General features: G+C 50.8%; 1 protein-coding gene across 2 annotated transcripts in view; it reads left to right on the forward strand.

Annotated features, from left to right (window-relative positions):
• Sptbn4 (spectrin beta, non-erythrocytic 4) overlaps positions 1-14,946 on the forward strand; it is a 91,508-nt gene that overhangs the window by 60,159 nt on the left and 16,403 nt on the right. For both annotated transcript variants that reach the window (XM_028855113.1, XM_028855114.2), the window contains 2 exons: positions 10,560-10,784; positions 12,647-12,736. In XM_028855113.1, coding sequence (XP_028710946.1) covers positions 10,560-10,784; positions 12,647-12,736 — 315 coding nt within the window. The remainder of the gene's footprint in view (positions 1-10,559; positions 10,785-12,646; positions 12,737-14,946) is intronic.

Consider the following 14,946-nt stretch of genomic DNA (forward strand, 5'->3'; position numbering starts at 1 on the left):
TCTCACTATATAGCCAGGCAGAATTGAACTCCAGGCAATCCTCCTGTCTCATCCTCCCAAATATGGAAATGACAGAGTGCACCACCATGCCTGGGTTTGAATCATGACCCTGCTACTCTCTTGCTGAGTGATATTGGTAAAGCAGCTGTGCTCAGTTGCCTCTGTGCAATGGAAGGACCCTGTGCTAGCTCAGTTGTTGACAGAGGACCTGGAACATCACTCTCAAGCAGGTGGAGTCTGGAACCTGGCTGCCTGGAGCCTTCTAACTCTGAGACTTCCTGGCAGGGTGATCTAGGGATGTCACTCGTCTCTTTTTGCCTCAGTTTCTCCTTTACTAAAATGGACATCCTGATGGTACTGCCTCCTCTTCACAGTGAAGATGAAAACATGTAACTCACAAGGTATCCTCAGACTGGCTGCTCCTGCAGAGCTGAGATTCAAATTTGTTAAGAGCTCCCTTGGTGCCCACACCAGTAATCCCAGGATTTGGGAGGTGGGGACAGGAAGATCAGGAGATCAAGGCCATCTCAGCCACATAGTGAGTTTCAAGCCAGCCTGGGCTACATGAAATTCACAAAGAAAAGGAACCAGGTGTGGCGGTGCACACTTGTAATCCCAGCGCTTGGGAGGTGGGAAGGAGGAATGCAAGGTCATCCTCAGCTGCGGAGTGAGGTGGAGGCCGGCGGCTGCCCACTGAGACCCTGCCTCAAAACAACAGAACAACAAAAGCCAGGCATCATGACACTCAGCCTAGCATTCGGGAGGCTGAAGCAGGAGAAGCCCTACAAGTTTAGGACTAGCCTAGGCTACATGACACCCAGTTTCAAAAACAAAAACAAGGAAATAAAAAAATGCCCTGGCTTAGCTGTCTCCCCAGCTTTACTTTGGTTAGATTATTTGGTTACAATTGTGTCACATGTTTCTGCTCAGATTCCACTGGGGGGTATCTCCCCTTCCTCATGTGGTTTTTTATAAATGTGTTTGGGGGTGGCATATGGCACTAAACCTAGGCTCTCCCAGCTCGGTGGAGCTTGCCAATTTTATGCCCAAGTGCTTCTGCTGACGATGCTCCCTCCCAGCAGCAGAACCGTTTCCTGAATCCCAGCCAATACCAGCATCACCACACTCACATTCTCCCAGCCAGATGGCTGGAAAGTGATGGTGGGCCGGAACCTGTATTTGTGGATCTCTGCCTGAACTAGCAAACGTCTCATGGCCCTCTTGTTGGACATGGGTGTTGCAGTGTGATCTGTGGGGGTGGGGGGTGGGGTGGCCGCACAGGCTTGCATTCCCAGCACGCAGGAAGCGGAGGCAGGTGGATCAGGAGCTCAAGGTCATCCTCGGCTACACAGGAAGTTGGAGCCCAGCCTGGGCTGCATGAGACCCTGTCTCACACAACAACAAAACAAAACAAAATCAGAGGCAGGCCAGGTGTGTTAGGGCACACATTTAATCCCTCTCTCTCAGGAGGTGAGGTCGGTGATTTCAAGGCTAGCCTGGTCTAGAAAGTGAGTTCCAGCTGGGGATACGCAGTAAGACCCTATCTAGGAGAAAGGAAAGGGAGTGGGGGAGGAAGAAAGGGAGGATCATAGAAAGGACCAGCAGCCTCCGGCTTCAGCAGGATCATCTCTCCCTCCCTACCTGGGAATTACTTCCTCCCAGCCCAGCAGACTCTGTGATGGAAACATGAGTTCCACTTTCCCAAGGAAAGTTTGAAGCCAGGATAAAGTAAAGACTAGGAAAGGGCTGGAACAGGACTCCTGGGCTCTTTCACCAGCAGGGGGAGCTGGAGACAGGAGTGACCCGGTGGGCTCTGGCCTCCAGATGGAGCCCAGCTGGCCCTCAGGAGGTTGTGGAGGGGGCTGCTCCCAAGGTCCTGCTGTTCCCTGGGGGCTGCCCGGGAGCTGAGCACAGGGTGTCTGGAGGAGGGAGGGCCAGGGCCGCCATCCAGATTGGCATGCATGCCGGGACGCTTCTCTTTCCCAGTCCCCCCACCCCTCCACTTTTGCTCTGCTCTGTCTCTGGATTTTCCATCTTTGCCAGGCATGGTGGCTCACACCTGTAGTCTTAGCACGTGGGAGACTGAAGAAGGAGGATTTCCAGGAGTTGGAGGCCAGCCTGGGCTACTTAGTGAGTTTCAGACCAGCCTGGGCTACATAATGAGACTCAAAACAAAACAAACAACCAACTCCATCTGTTACCCTCTTTTGGCCTCACCTTAGCCTTTTTGTCTCCTCTTCAGCCACTGCAGCAGGGATGTCCCCTCCCAGGCCCAGGCCACATGACCCAGAGTCCTCTCTCTGAGCCTCCTGACCAGCTGTCCTTTCTGGTTGAGGGACCAGATGGTAGGGCGACAAGCCCTGGGTGCCCGGCCTCAGGGGCCTGGCCAGCTGGTCTAGTTCAACCATGTAGGCTCCTGCTTGCCTGCCACCCCAGGGGGGCAAACGGGACGTTGACTGTAGGCATTGTGGCTGCCCAGCCAGGTCCCTAGGGACCCCTCACCAAGCCCACTTCCTGTGCAGGGCTCTTTGTCCGTCCCTTCCTTCTCCACTCCCTGCTTCCTTTCCACCCCATTCCACTAACACGGCATGGTTGAGGGCAGGAGTCCGAGTTTCTGCATTATGTTCTCCAGGGTTCAAATCTCCATTCTGCTACCATGTGGCTACCATGTGACCAAGGTCACATTGCCAGAATTTGGAAAATGTAGTGAAGCCTCTGGGCCTGTGGTGCTGAGTTCAAATTCTGCCTCTTGCAGGTTTTACTCTGGGCTTTGGTTTCTGAAACTGGGAGCTGGGAAGGGAGCATGGTGGATCCAAGTAAGATTGAGGATGTTGGGGGCCAGGGCTTGTGGCCCCAGGCTATGTGACTGGGGATCTTTTAGAAGAAACCCCCTCCCTGCCTCCTTCCTTCCATCCCTTCCATTTTCTTTTCTTTTTTTGATACAGCGTCTTACTATGTAGCTTCAGATGGCCTGAATCTGTGTGTAGATCAAGCTGGCCTTGAACGCACCGAGATCTACTGGCCTCCCGCCTCCAGAGTGCTGGAATTATCGGTGTGCGCCAGCACTGCTGAACTTTTCCAGCCGGGTGTGAGCCACCTGATGTGGGTGCTGGGAACTGAACCCAGGTCCTCCGCAAACCAACAAGGGCTCTTAACCCTGAGCCTTGCCTGCAGCCCTCCCATTTTTAACTTTTTGGAAACTGATATAACTTATATACCATAATATGCAGACTTCTATCCCTCCACCCTTTCTTTTTTATTTTTCATTTTCTTTACTATTATCTATGTATCCTTATGATGTGTGTACGCCACCCATGTGGAGGTCAGAGAACAACTTCAAAAGCCAGTTCTCCTTCCACCATGGGACCTGGGAATCAGACCCAGACCGTTTACCCGCTGAGCTATCTCGGCCCACTCTTCCTCTGAATTCTTGAGACTATAGCCCAGGCTGCCCGCACCATGTGCTGGGATTGTAGGTGTGTACCACCCACATCCAGCTTAATTTGTAATTTTTTTTTAATGAGTAAGGAATCTGATCATACTTTGTGTCTAATGATCCTTGTAATTTCAGGACAGGGTAGAGTTCCTGCCTAGCATGCATAAAATGACTGGGTGTGGTGGTACATGCCTGGAGATGGAGGTGAGAGAGTCAGAGTTCAAGTCATCCTCAGCTACGTAATGAGTTTGAGGCCAGCCTGGGCTACATGAGGCACCAGCTCAACAATGAGCAGACAAGGCAGTGATTGTGCACTTGGAACCATTTACCGGCCTTCACGGACAAAAGGGGCCTCCTGGCTAGGGATTCAGGATGTGTGTGTGGCCTTTTCATCAAAAGGAGAGAAGAGTTGTCTCATCTCTGGGGGTCACTGGCTGCAGGGGTCTTGTAGCAGGAAGCTGGAGTTTACTCATGTCGTCTCAGGCTGCCTTGTGTTTGGTGTATGTGTGTGCATGTGTGGCGGCATGAATTCCTCTGTGTGTGTGTGTGTGTGTGTGTGTGTGTGTGTGTGTGTGTGAGGGGGAAGGGATCTGAGGCTGAAGCTGAGTGTCTTCCTTAGTCACTTCCTATCATATTATATTTGTGTGCATGCGTGTGTGATATATGTGGTTTTGTGTAACACGTCTGTTTGTGTGAATGTGATGTGGATTCACCTGTGCCCATGGTGAACATGTGGAGGTCAGAGGACGACCTTGGGTGTCAGTCCTCCCAGCCTGTCTTGCTTGAGCGTGTGAGTGTGTGAGTGTGTGTGTGTGTGAGTGTGTGTGAGTGTGTGTGTGTGTGAGTGTGAGTGTGTGTGTGTGAGTGTGTGAGTGTGTGAGTGTGTGTGTGTGTGAGTGTCTGCGTGTGTCTGTGTGAGTGTGTGTGTGTGAGTGTGTGTGAGTGTGTGTGTGTGAGTGTGAGTGTGTGTGTGTGAGTGTGTGAGTGTGTGTGTGTGTGTGAGTGTGTGTGAGTGTGTGTGAGTGTGTGTGTGTGTGTGTGTGTGTGTGTGTGTGTGTGAGTGTGTGTGTGTGTGTGTGTGAGTGTGTGTGTGAGTGTGTGTGTGTGTGTGTGTGTGTGTGTGTGTGTGTGTGTGTGTGTGTGTGTGTGTGTGTGTGAGTGTGTGTGTGTGTGTGAGTGTGTGACTGTGTGAGTGTGTGTGTGTGTGTGTGAGTGTGTGACTGTGTGAGTGTGTGTGTGTGAGTGTGTGTGTGTGTGAGTGTGTGTGTGAGTGTGTGAGTGTGTGTGTGTGTGAGTGTGTGTGTGACTGTGTGAGTGTGTGAGTGTGTGTGTGTGTGTGTGAGTGTGTGTGTGTGAGTGTGTGTGTGAGTGTGTGTGTGTGTGTGTGTGTGTGTGTGTGTGTGTGTGTGTGTTGCTGCTGTGAACAGCAGGCTAGCTGGCCTTTGGGCTTCCCCTGACTCTTCCATCCCATTTCCACGTTGCTGGAGGAGCCTTGGGGCTGTAGACATCATGCCTGGCTTCTCATGGGCGCAGGGGATTCAAACCTGGGTCTGCTCACTTACATAGCAAGCATTTGCCCCACTGAGCCCTCTCCCCAGCCTCAGACTGTCTGTCACAGTCTCCAGCCTTGGTGACAGGTTGCTAGAATCCTAGCCCTCAGAATTCGAATTGGGAGTTTCAGTCTGAGTTATCGTGGTACCCTGAGTGAGGGAGGGTAGCAGGGTTCCGGGAGGGAGGGAGGCAGAATACGTTCCCGAACTTGCCAAACCTGGAGTCAATAGATCAAATCCCAGTTACTCAGGAAGCTGAGGCAGGAGAATCAAAAGTTCAAGTCTAACTTGAGTCCTGCATAGTGAGTTCAAGGCCAGCTTGAATTGCTTACTGAGACCATACTCGAAAATAAAAAGTAAAAAGAGGGCTGGGGGTGTAGCTCCGTAAGTGTTTGCCAAGAACTTACCAAGTAAAGGCTCTAGTAGCAGGAAATTGATTCATTGATTGGTTAATTCAATTAAAATTTTGAGACAGGGTCTTACTATGTAGATCTGGCTGGCCTTGAACTCACACCTGCTTCTGCCTCCCAAGTGCTGGGAATGCAGGCATGTACCAACATGTGTGACAAATACATACATCTTACGAACTATATTTTAAGAGAAAAAGATAGCTAGGACGAGAAGGAAGGAGAAAGGAAAGTGTTAGTTCTTCTGCCCAGTTATTTGCCTTAATCTGTTACCTCTTAATTTTATTATTGCTGTGTTTTCTCCTCTTTCATCTGGTTGGAATCAGACAAGCACTCTGCAAGCACATTCTTTAGTGAAATATCTTATTAACCTAGAAATCGTCAGGAAAATGTAAAGTCTTGCCTCCGCCTACCCCCAGCCCCATACCCCAAAGGAACCTCAATTATTGGTTAGTATGAATGCTTCTAGACTCTTCTCTATGCATCTCCAAGTGTGTTCATATGGGTACATGTTTTTGCTAGTGTCTTCATTTTATTTAGTTTTCATGCTTAATTTAAATTTTTGAATAAATAAAATTTCATGGTTCAGACATCAAAAACCATATGAAAAAATCCTATGTGAAAATCTCCTCCAGCCCTGCTCTCCATTCTGTGAGTTCTCATCCCTGGTAGGTGACATCTGTTGTCAATTTCTTGTTTACTCCAGGGAATTTTTATCCATGTGCAATTCACTACAAATACGTATCATATGGAGGCTCTCAAATTGCTTTTTGCTCTGCTCAGTCAATCCTTGCTATTTATTCCACCCCTTTGCAGATTTCTTTAACCATTTCTTTCTTGAATTCTTATTAGTTTTGAGACTGAGTCTCGTGTCACCAAGGGTGACTTCGAACTTGCTGTGTAGATGAGAATGAACGCCTGATCCCCCTGCCTCCACCTCTTCTAGGCTGGAGTGATAGGTGTGTGCCGCCTCACCCAGTCCACCGTTTCATTTTGTGTGTGTGTGTGTGTGTGTGTGTGTGTGTGTGTGTGTGTGTGTTCCTGTGCGGCGGTGCAGGTGTGTGCATGCACACCTGTGGAGGTCAGAGGACCGCTGGACGCGTTGGTTCTTACTGTCCACCTTGTTTCAAACAGCTCTTTATCCTTTACTGCTGCGTACACCAGGCTCGATGGTCCGAGAGCTCCCCAAGATCTTCCAGCCTCCACCTCCCACCTCTCCTTAAGAGTGTTGGGTTTACAGATATGCACTATTGTGCCCAGCCCATGGGTTCTAAGGGTTCAAACTCAGGTCCATTTTTTGTGCCAAGCATTTTACCAACCTAGCCATTTCCATGGGGGTACCATTTAAAGGATGGAAATTCTTTTTAAAAAGAGGAATATTTGTTATTGTTTTTATTACGGTGATGGGTGTGTGCAGTGAGTGTGGGTGCCCATGCAGACAGAGGTATCACATCCCCTAGAGCTGGGGTGACAGGGGGTTGTGAGCTGCATGTCACGGGAGCTGGGAACCAAACTCGGGGCCTCTGGAAAATCAGAACCTGCACTTAACTAACCACGGAACCATCTCTCCAGCCCCCACCACTTCGTTCTTTCTTTTCTTTTTAATGGTTTATTTATTGGCATTGCTGTTTGCCTACATTGTATGTCTGTGTAAGGGTGTTGGATCCCCTGGAACTGGAGTTACAGGCAGTTGTGAGCTGCCATGTGGGTGCTGGGACTTGAACCCGGGGCCTCTGGAAGAGCAGCCAGTGCTCTTAACTGCTGAGTCATCTCTCCAGCCTCCCCCACCACCCCCTTTTTAAAAGACAGGGCTTCTCTTTGTAGCCCTGACTGTCCTGGAACTCGCTTTGTAGACCAGGTTGGCCCTGAACTCAGAGACCCGCCTGCCTCTGCCTCTGAGTGCTGGGATTAAAGACGTGTGCCACCACGTCATTCCACCATTTCTTTTGTAATGGACTGTGAGATTGTTTCCAATTTTCTCTCATTGTAAACTCTGCTACAATGGAAGCTGTGGGCAAACTTCTTTGAGTATAGGTGCCAGTATCTCTTGAGATCTGTTCCTGGCCGTGGCAGAGCGAGCACAGGGTCGGACATGTGCACCGTTTGCTTTGCGTAGAAGCTGCCGAATTGGCTTCTAAAAGGATCTGCCCATTTACACCAGCCCTGGTGGTGGCTGAGTGTGCCCATCCTGCATCTTTGCCAACATAGCACATTATTCAGTTTTTACAACTTTGCTAATGGGATAGCTAGAAAAGGATGCCATGTGTTGATTTATGTTTTCCCTGACCATTGGTGGGATTGGGCATCTTTTTGTTTATTTCTTCTTCTGTCTGCTGCCCATTTTCATCTGCTGCCCATTTCTATTTGGGACAGTTTTTCCTTGCTGATATCATTTGTCTTTAGATTTTTTTTTTTTTTTTTTTAGTTTTAAAAAATGCATGTGCATGTGTGCATTGTCACAGTCCTGCACTGGACCTGAGGAGGCCGGAAAGGGATGTCAGATCTCCATGACCTGAAGTTACAGCTGGTTGTGAGCCACCATGTGGGGCCTGGGAATTGAATCCAGGTCTTCTGGAGGAGCAGCCAGTGTTAGTGCTCTTAACTGCTGAGCCAGCTCCCCTCTCTTGCTGACACTATTCTTTCGTGCATTGCACACATCACAGGGGAGGCCTACTGTGTGCCAGACACTGTTCCAGCCACTTGTACAGAGCAGTGGCCTAGCCTGGCCCTGTGCTCAGGAGGCTTGCATTCTAGAAGCAGGGGAGGGATTTGAAAACACGTGAGTGAAGGGAGTCATTCATAGCAGAGTGTGCAGCTGTGATACTATGATGCCCACACTCAGGATGGTAAGGGAGGGGGTCCCCGTGAGCTTCTGGCCAGTCAGGGCTACAGAGAAAGACCATCTCCAAAAAGAATCCCGGCTTTAAAGGGTGGTTATCTGTTAAGGGTGGTTCCTGTTACACAGACAAGGGAGCAGGAGCAGGTTGGAGCCTGAGGGGGGACATCTCTGAGTGTTTTAAAGAAACTAGTCTTAACCTGTCATGGCGATGCCCCAGAGTTTGAGAGGTGAAGGTAAAGACCAGGGGTTAAAGGTCATCTTGCCTATATAGTGAGTTTGAGTTTGAGGCTAGCCTCAGCTACTTGAGACTCTGTCTAAAAAGAGAGAGAGAGGAAGGGGATGGAGATGCTGCACTTGCAGAGGATCCCTCAGTTCCCAGGACTCATGTGGAGGCTCACACTGTCTCTTAGTTACTGCTTTTTTTAAAAATTATTATTATTGCTGTCATAAGACACCATGACCAAGGCCACTTATAAAGGAAAGCATTTAATGTGGGGCTCCTGGTTCCAAAGGGTAGTAGGGTCCATGACTATCATGGGGGGCGGGGCATAGCAGCTGGCAGGCAGGCAAGGCACTGGAGCGGTCGCTGAGAGCTTACAACTGGTCCATAAGCATGGGGCAGAGGAGAGAGAGCTAACTGGGAATGGTGTGCTTTTGAAACCTCAAAGCCTAGTGACACACCTCCTCTGCAAGGCCACACCTCCTAATCCTTCCCAAACAGTACCACCAACTGGGAACCAAGTATTCAAATAGGTTAGCCTATGGGGCCATTCTCATTCAAACCACCACACTGTCTGTAACTCCAGTTCCACAGGATTCAGTACCCTGTTCTGTGCCCACAAGGGCACCAGGCACACACATAGATAGTGTACAGACATGCATGCAGGCAAGATATTTACACATAAAAGCAAAATATTAAAGATCACATACTGCTCTTCTAGAGGATACAAATTTGGTTCCCAAGCACCCACATCAGGCAGCTCACGGCCACCTGTAACTACAGCTCCAGGGCATCTAGCACCCTCTTCTGGCCTCCACAGGCACCTGCACACATTTGGCATACACACAGAGAAACATGCACACACATAAATAAAAATATAAATAAATCTTAAGAAAAGAGAGTGATGTCTCAGCGGGTAAGGGCGCTTGCCACCAAGCCTGATGACCTGATTTGACCCCCCACGCCACACAGTAGAAGGAATGAATCAACTCCCTCAAGTTGTCCTCTGACTTCCCATGGGCATCATGGCACATGTACACATGACTTCACACTCACACACACAAATAACAAATACATGCAAAAAAAATTAAGAGGAGAAAAAAGGTTTCTGCTCAAATGCCTTTGAAATGTCTCTTCCGTTAGTCGTCTGCCTTCGAGTGCGCTGTTCGTGACATGGGGCCGGTGCAGAAGACATGCCTTAATGTGGTCAGATTTAGCATTATCCGCCCTATTGGTTTTTATTCTTGGAAAGCCCCGCCCCCAACACTCTCAGAACATTTGGTGGCTTTTCTTCTCCTAATTTACAGGTTTACTCATTCCCTTGAAGGCTTTAGCCCATCTGTAGCTGTTTAAAAGCAAAGAAAGGGTCCAGGTAAATCAGCTAGCTGTTTGGCCCTGGGCCCATTCATTAATCTTCGGGGATTTCAAATGCTATAAGATATATTAATTTTCCTGTGTATTTAGGCTTTTTTTTTTTTTTTTTTTTTTTTTTTTGAAGGCAGGCTTTGTGTATCCCAGGCTGACCTTTAACTCCTGATTCTTCCCCTCTACCTCTCGAGTGCTAGGATTACAGGCTTGGATGACCACACTTGGTCTTCTGTGGTACTGGGGCATGGAAGACAGGATGTCCTGCACACCGAGCAGCACCATGCCAACCCCAGCCTCCAAATCACTGTAGCTTTGTGTTTGGTTTCATAGCCGACAAGATGGAGTCATTATTAGTCCAATTACTTCACTGGGCCTCAGTTTCCTACAGTAAAACCAAGATCCATTCAACTTTGAAGAAAGTCCATGCATGAATGGATGGACAATTGTAGCTGTGGGGAGAGGTGGTCCTTTGAAATTCTTAGAGAAAATAACCTTTGAGCTGAAAACTGATTGACAAGGAAGAACATACCTGGTAGAAGGCCTCAAACCCACCACACCTAGGCAAAGCCTCCCGAGGTAGGAACTGGTATAGAGCCACATAGGTTCGAGCGGAGGGAGGTGGTTCTCCTGGGGGGCATTCAACAGCGGGAGAGTGAAATGACCTGTCCAGGTGAGTGCCTTGTCACACTAAGGGGCCTGGGGGAGGGTAGGACTGCTGACCGTACCCCTGTACCCACAGTCCATGGAGTCTCAGGTGGAGGAGTGGTGCCGTGAGGTGGGCGAGCTGCAGGCGCAGACAGCGGCGCTGCCGCTGGAACAGGCGAGCAAGGAGCTGGTGGGCGAGCGGCAGAGCGCGGTGGGCGAGCGCTTGGTGCGCCTGCTGGAGCCATTGCAGGAGCGCCGCCGCTTGCTGCTGGCCTCCAAGGAGCTGCATCAGGTGGCGCATGACCTGGACGACGAACTGGTGAGGCGGGCCGTGGGTGCGTGGGGACTGGGGGCGCGGACTCGAAGATGGGGCGGGATGTAAGGCGGAGGATTGACGCTAGGAGCGCAGGGAGTGAATGAAGCCTGGGTTGTCCCGGGTGAGAGTTAGATGGGCTCTTCACTCCTTCACTTCATTTACCCTAGTTACTCATTTCATTTGCCCATGAAGCGATTTGTCTTCTCTCTTTTTCTTTCTTTCTTTTGGCTGTTTGAGACAGTCTCGTGTGGTCCACGCTGGCTTGGAACTGCTTATGCAGCTGAGGATGACTGAACTCTAAATCCTTCTCCTGCCGCCGCCTCCCAAGGGCTGGGGTTACAAGTGCGCCCGGCGGCACTCCCGACTTGTGCCCCCCCCACCCCACCCCCGCTCATTGGTCTTTGTTCCTGACTCCATTCATTTGCAATCATCTCATCTGAATACTCATCCGCGCAATCATTCATCCACTCACTCACTCATCTGTTCTGTTCTCTCTCTCTCTCTCTCTCTCTCTCTCTCTCTCTCTCTCTCTCTCTCTCTCTCTCTCTCTCATTCTTGGCCAGGCCCTGTGACTGTATGATGCAAGGGCCAGCAGGTATCTAACATGACTGTCATCTGTTGCTTTACATAGAAGGCTCAGCCCTGCCCCTAGGCAGTGACCCCCTAGGGTGGCGAGGGCCATGATGGTGACTCTGAGGGTAAAGTCAGAGGGTGAGGGACTTCCTGGTGCAAAGGATTCTCAAATATTATTAAAGACCAGCCTTAATAATATTCTACCCAGGGACCCAGAAGAGAAGCTATGAACAGCAAGAATTATTTTTGGGAAATGAATCTTTGGGAAATGAATCTAAGTACACCAAGCTCTTTGTCCATCTACTTTATTCCTCTGGGATAAAATCCTATCTACACAGCTACAGTTCTGTTCTTCTGCCTAGCTCCTTTCTTGCCCGATTTCTCTCTGCATTTACCTGCTGTCCCCTCTAAGTTCTACCTTAATTCTCTCATCTTAATTCTGCCCCATCTTGGTCTTTCTCATCTCATCCTTCCCCATCTGGTTCTTCCTCATCTTCCATCTCATCCTCTAGTTCTCCAGTCCAAATCTTCAAATCCTCTCTCAGTCTCTGAGGTTTACAGTTATATACCCATGCAATAGCAGTGCTCTAGCTAAAGCAAGGTCTCCAGGCTTGAATTCTTACAGGGTCATAAAGTCAGACAAGAGTTTCCCTCAGGCAGTGACCATCAGGCTTTCTTTTACAACCCAAAAAGGAGGAGGTTAACTGAGAGCTAATGATTGATTACTATATCAAGAAAAGGGGATTAATGTGCTCAATCTACATTCCTAGAAGTGGTTAGGTAAGAAGTTAGGAGTCTATAGTGTTAGTAAGGTTGTATAAGAAAAGAGGGTCTCTGCTTAAATTACACAGGAAATGAAGCTTTCCACCTGACCTAGGAGACAGGTGTTGTTTCCCTAAGGGTGTTACCTTAGTTCAGGAGATCATTTGGCCTTGGATGCTTAACCTTTGGAAAAGGACTTTTCCAAGTAGCAGCTTTTGTGATAGTAGCTGAATTCCATTACGTTTTCCTGTGGCTTGCAGCAAAGGATATCTGGACTGAGGAAAGATGGGGTGAGGGGGATGGGAAGGGAACTCCAGGACGCAGTGCCTGCATGTTGGAGGCCAAAGCTAAGCAGGTGTCTGCCTCAAGTTCAGAGAGCAGGACGGAGTGTGTCACTCAGGAGGCTGCCGTCCAGACTGGGGCTGAGGCAAGGAAGGGTGTTGATGCGTGTCCAGGGGCCTGAAGGCTAGTTGGGAGGCAGCGATTCTTGGGCGCACTCTCTCCCTGATCCTCCCCTGTGTCCTCCCCAGGCATGGGTTCAAGAGCGGCTACCGCTGGCCCTGCAGACAGAGCGAGGCAACGGCTTGCAGGCTGTCCAGCAGCACATCAAAAAGAACCAGGTGAGCTGAGCCAGGGGAGGGTGTGAGTGCTAGGAAAGAGGTCAGTTAAATAGCTAGATAAGGAGGCTGGGGAGATGGCTCAGTGGTTAAGAGCACTGGCTGCCCTTCCAGAGGACCCGGGTTCAATTCTCAGCACCCACATGGCAGCTCACAACTGTCTGTAACTCTAGTTCCAGGGAGTCCAACACCCTCAAATAGACATACACGCAGGCAAAAACACAAATGCACATGAAATAAAAATAAAAATGAAAAAGTAACTAGGTAAGTAGATGAGAGCAAGAGAATGACTTGTCTCTTGTCCTTGACAAGACTGGATAGCAGGTAGAATCTGAGTCTGTCATGAGTCTCTGCTTCATTTTTGTTGTTGTTTCTGAGTTAACTTTGTTGTAAGGCCACAGTCTTCTCTTTAATTGGTGGGGAATGGCCTCCAACAGATGCAGGTTTACATATTACCATCAAGACCAAAGAGAACTTCTCAAAAATTTCACACAAGGAGACCAGTGGGATGGTTCAGTGGGTAAAGGCCTAGAATCCCCCAGTGAAGGCTGGGGTGTGGCTCAGTGGTAGAGCCCCTGCCTAGAATCCCCCAGTGAGGGGCTAGGGTGTGACTCAGTGGTAGAGCCCTTGCCTAGAATCCCCCAGTGAAGGGCTGGGGTGTGGCTCAGTGGTAGAGCTCCTGCCTAGAATCTCCCAGTGAGGGGCTGGGGGGTGTGGCTCAGTGGTAGAGCCCCTGCCTAGAATCCTCCAGTGAGGGCCGGGGTGTGGCTCAGTGGTAGAGCCCCTGCCTAGAATCCCCCAGTGAGGGGCTAGGGTGTGACTCAGTGGTAGAGCCTTGCCTAGAATCCCCCGGTGAGGGGCTGGGGTGTGGCTCAGTGGTAGAGCCCCTGCCTAGAATCCCCCAGTGAGGGGCTGGGGTGTGACTCAGTGGTAGAGCCCCTGCCTAGAATCCCCCAGGGGAAGGGCTGGGGGTGTGGCTCAGTGGTAGGGCCCCTGCCTAGAATCCCCCAGTGAGGGGCTGGGGGTGTGGCTCAGTGGTAGGGCCCCTGCCTAGAATCCCCCGGTGAGGGGCTGGGGTGTGGCTCAGTGGTAGAGCCCCTGCCTAGAATCCCCCAATGAGGGGCTGGGGTGTGGCTCAGTGGTAGAGCCCCTGCCTAGAATCCCCCAGTGAGGGGCTGGGGTGTGGCTCAGTGGTAGAGCTCCTGCCTAGAATCCCCCAGTGAGGGGCTGGGGTGTGACTCGGTGGGTAGAGCATCTGCCCAGTAAGGGGCTGGGGTGTGACTGGATGGGTAGAGCCCCTGCCTAGAATCCCCCAGTGAGGGGCTGGGGTGTGGCTCAGTGGTAGAGCCCCTGCCTGGAATCCCCCAGTGAGGGGCTGGGGGTGTGGCTCAGTGGTAGAGCCCCTGCCTAGAATCCCCCAGTGAGGGGCTGGGGTGTGGCTCAGTGGTAGAACCCCTGCCTAGAATCCCCCAGTGAGGGGCTGGGGTGTGGCTCAGTGGTAGAGCCTCTGCCTAGAATCCCCCGGTGAGGGGCTGGGGTGTGGCTCAGTGGTAGAGCCCCTGCCTAGAATCCCCCAGTGAGGGGCTGGGGGTATGGCTCAGTGGTAGAGCCCCTGCCTAGAATCCCCCAGTGAGGGGCTGGGGTGTGGCTCAGTGGTGGAGCCCCTGCCTAGAACCCCCAGTGAGGGGCTGGGGTGTGGCTCAGTGGTGGAGCCCCTGCCTAGAATCCCCCAGTGAGGGGCTGGGGTGTGGCTCGGTGGGTAGAGTGCTTTCTTAGCCTTCCAAAGGTCCTAGGTTCAATCTCACTGCAAATGAGTTCTCTTCCTCCAGCCGTAAACTGCCAATACATCCTTAGCTAGGGGTGGTGCCTCGAGAGTCACTCCCCCATCATGCTGGGCTTCTCAGTAGGTCAATCATGTGCAGGACTTAGGTAGGCAATGACAGCTGCTGTGAGTCCAGAAAGACAGCATCTCACAGCAGCCCTTCCAAAGGGCCCTGTCTTACATCTCCAAACTTGACAGTATGGTCTTTGGAGCCATCCTCTGGGCTTGTTTTCCCACCTACAGCATGGGGGTATGAGTGAGTGAGAACCTGGCAAGTGGCAGGAGATTTGAGGGTGTCCATTCTAGCTCAGTGGCCCTGCCAGTTACGGAGGGGCTCGGTGTGTCGTGGAGTCTTTGATCTCCCCCTCTCCACTCGACGTCTCATTCACAG

This window comes from Peromyscus leucopus, chromosome 1 (assembly GCF_004664715.2).
Source record: "Peromyscus leucopus breed LL Stock chromosome 1, UCI_PerLeu_2.1, whole genome shotgun sequence".
In the NCBI taxonomy this organism is placed as follows: domain Eukaryota; kingdom Metazoa; phylum Chordata; class Mammalia; order Rodentia; family Cricetidae; genus Peromyscus; species Peromyscus leucopus.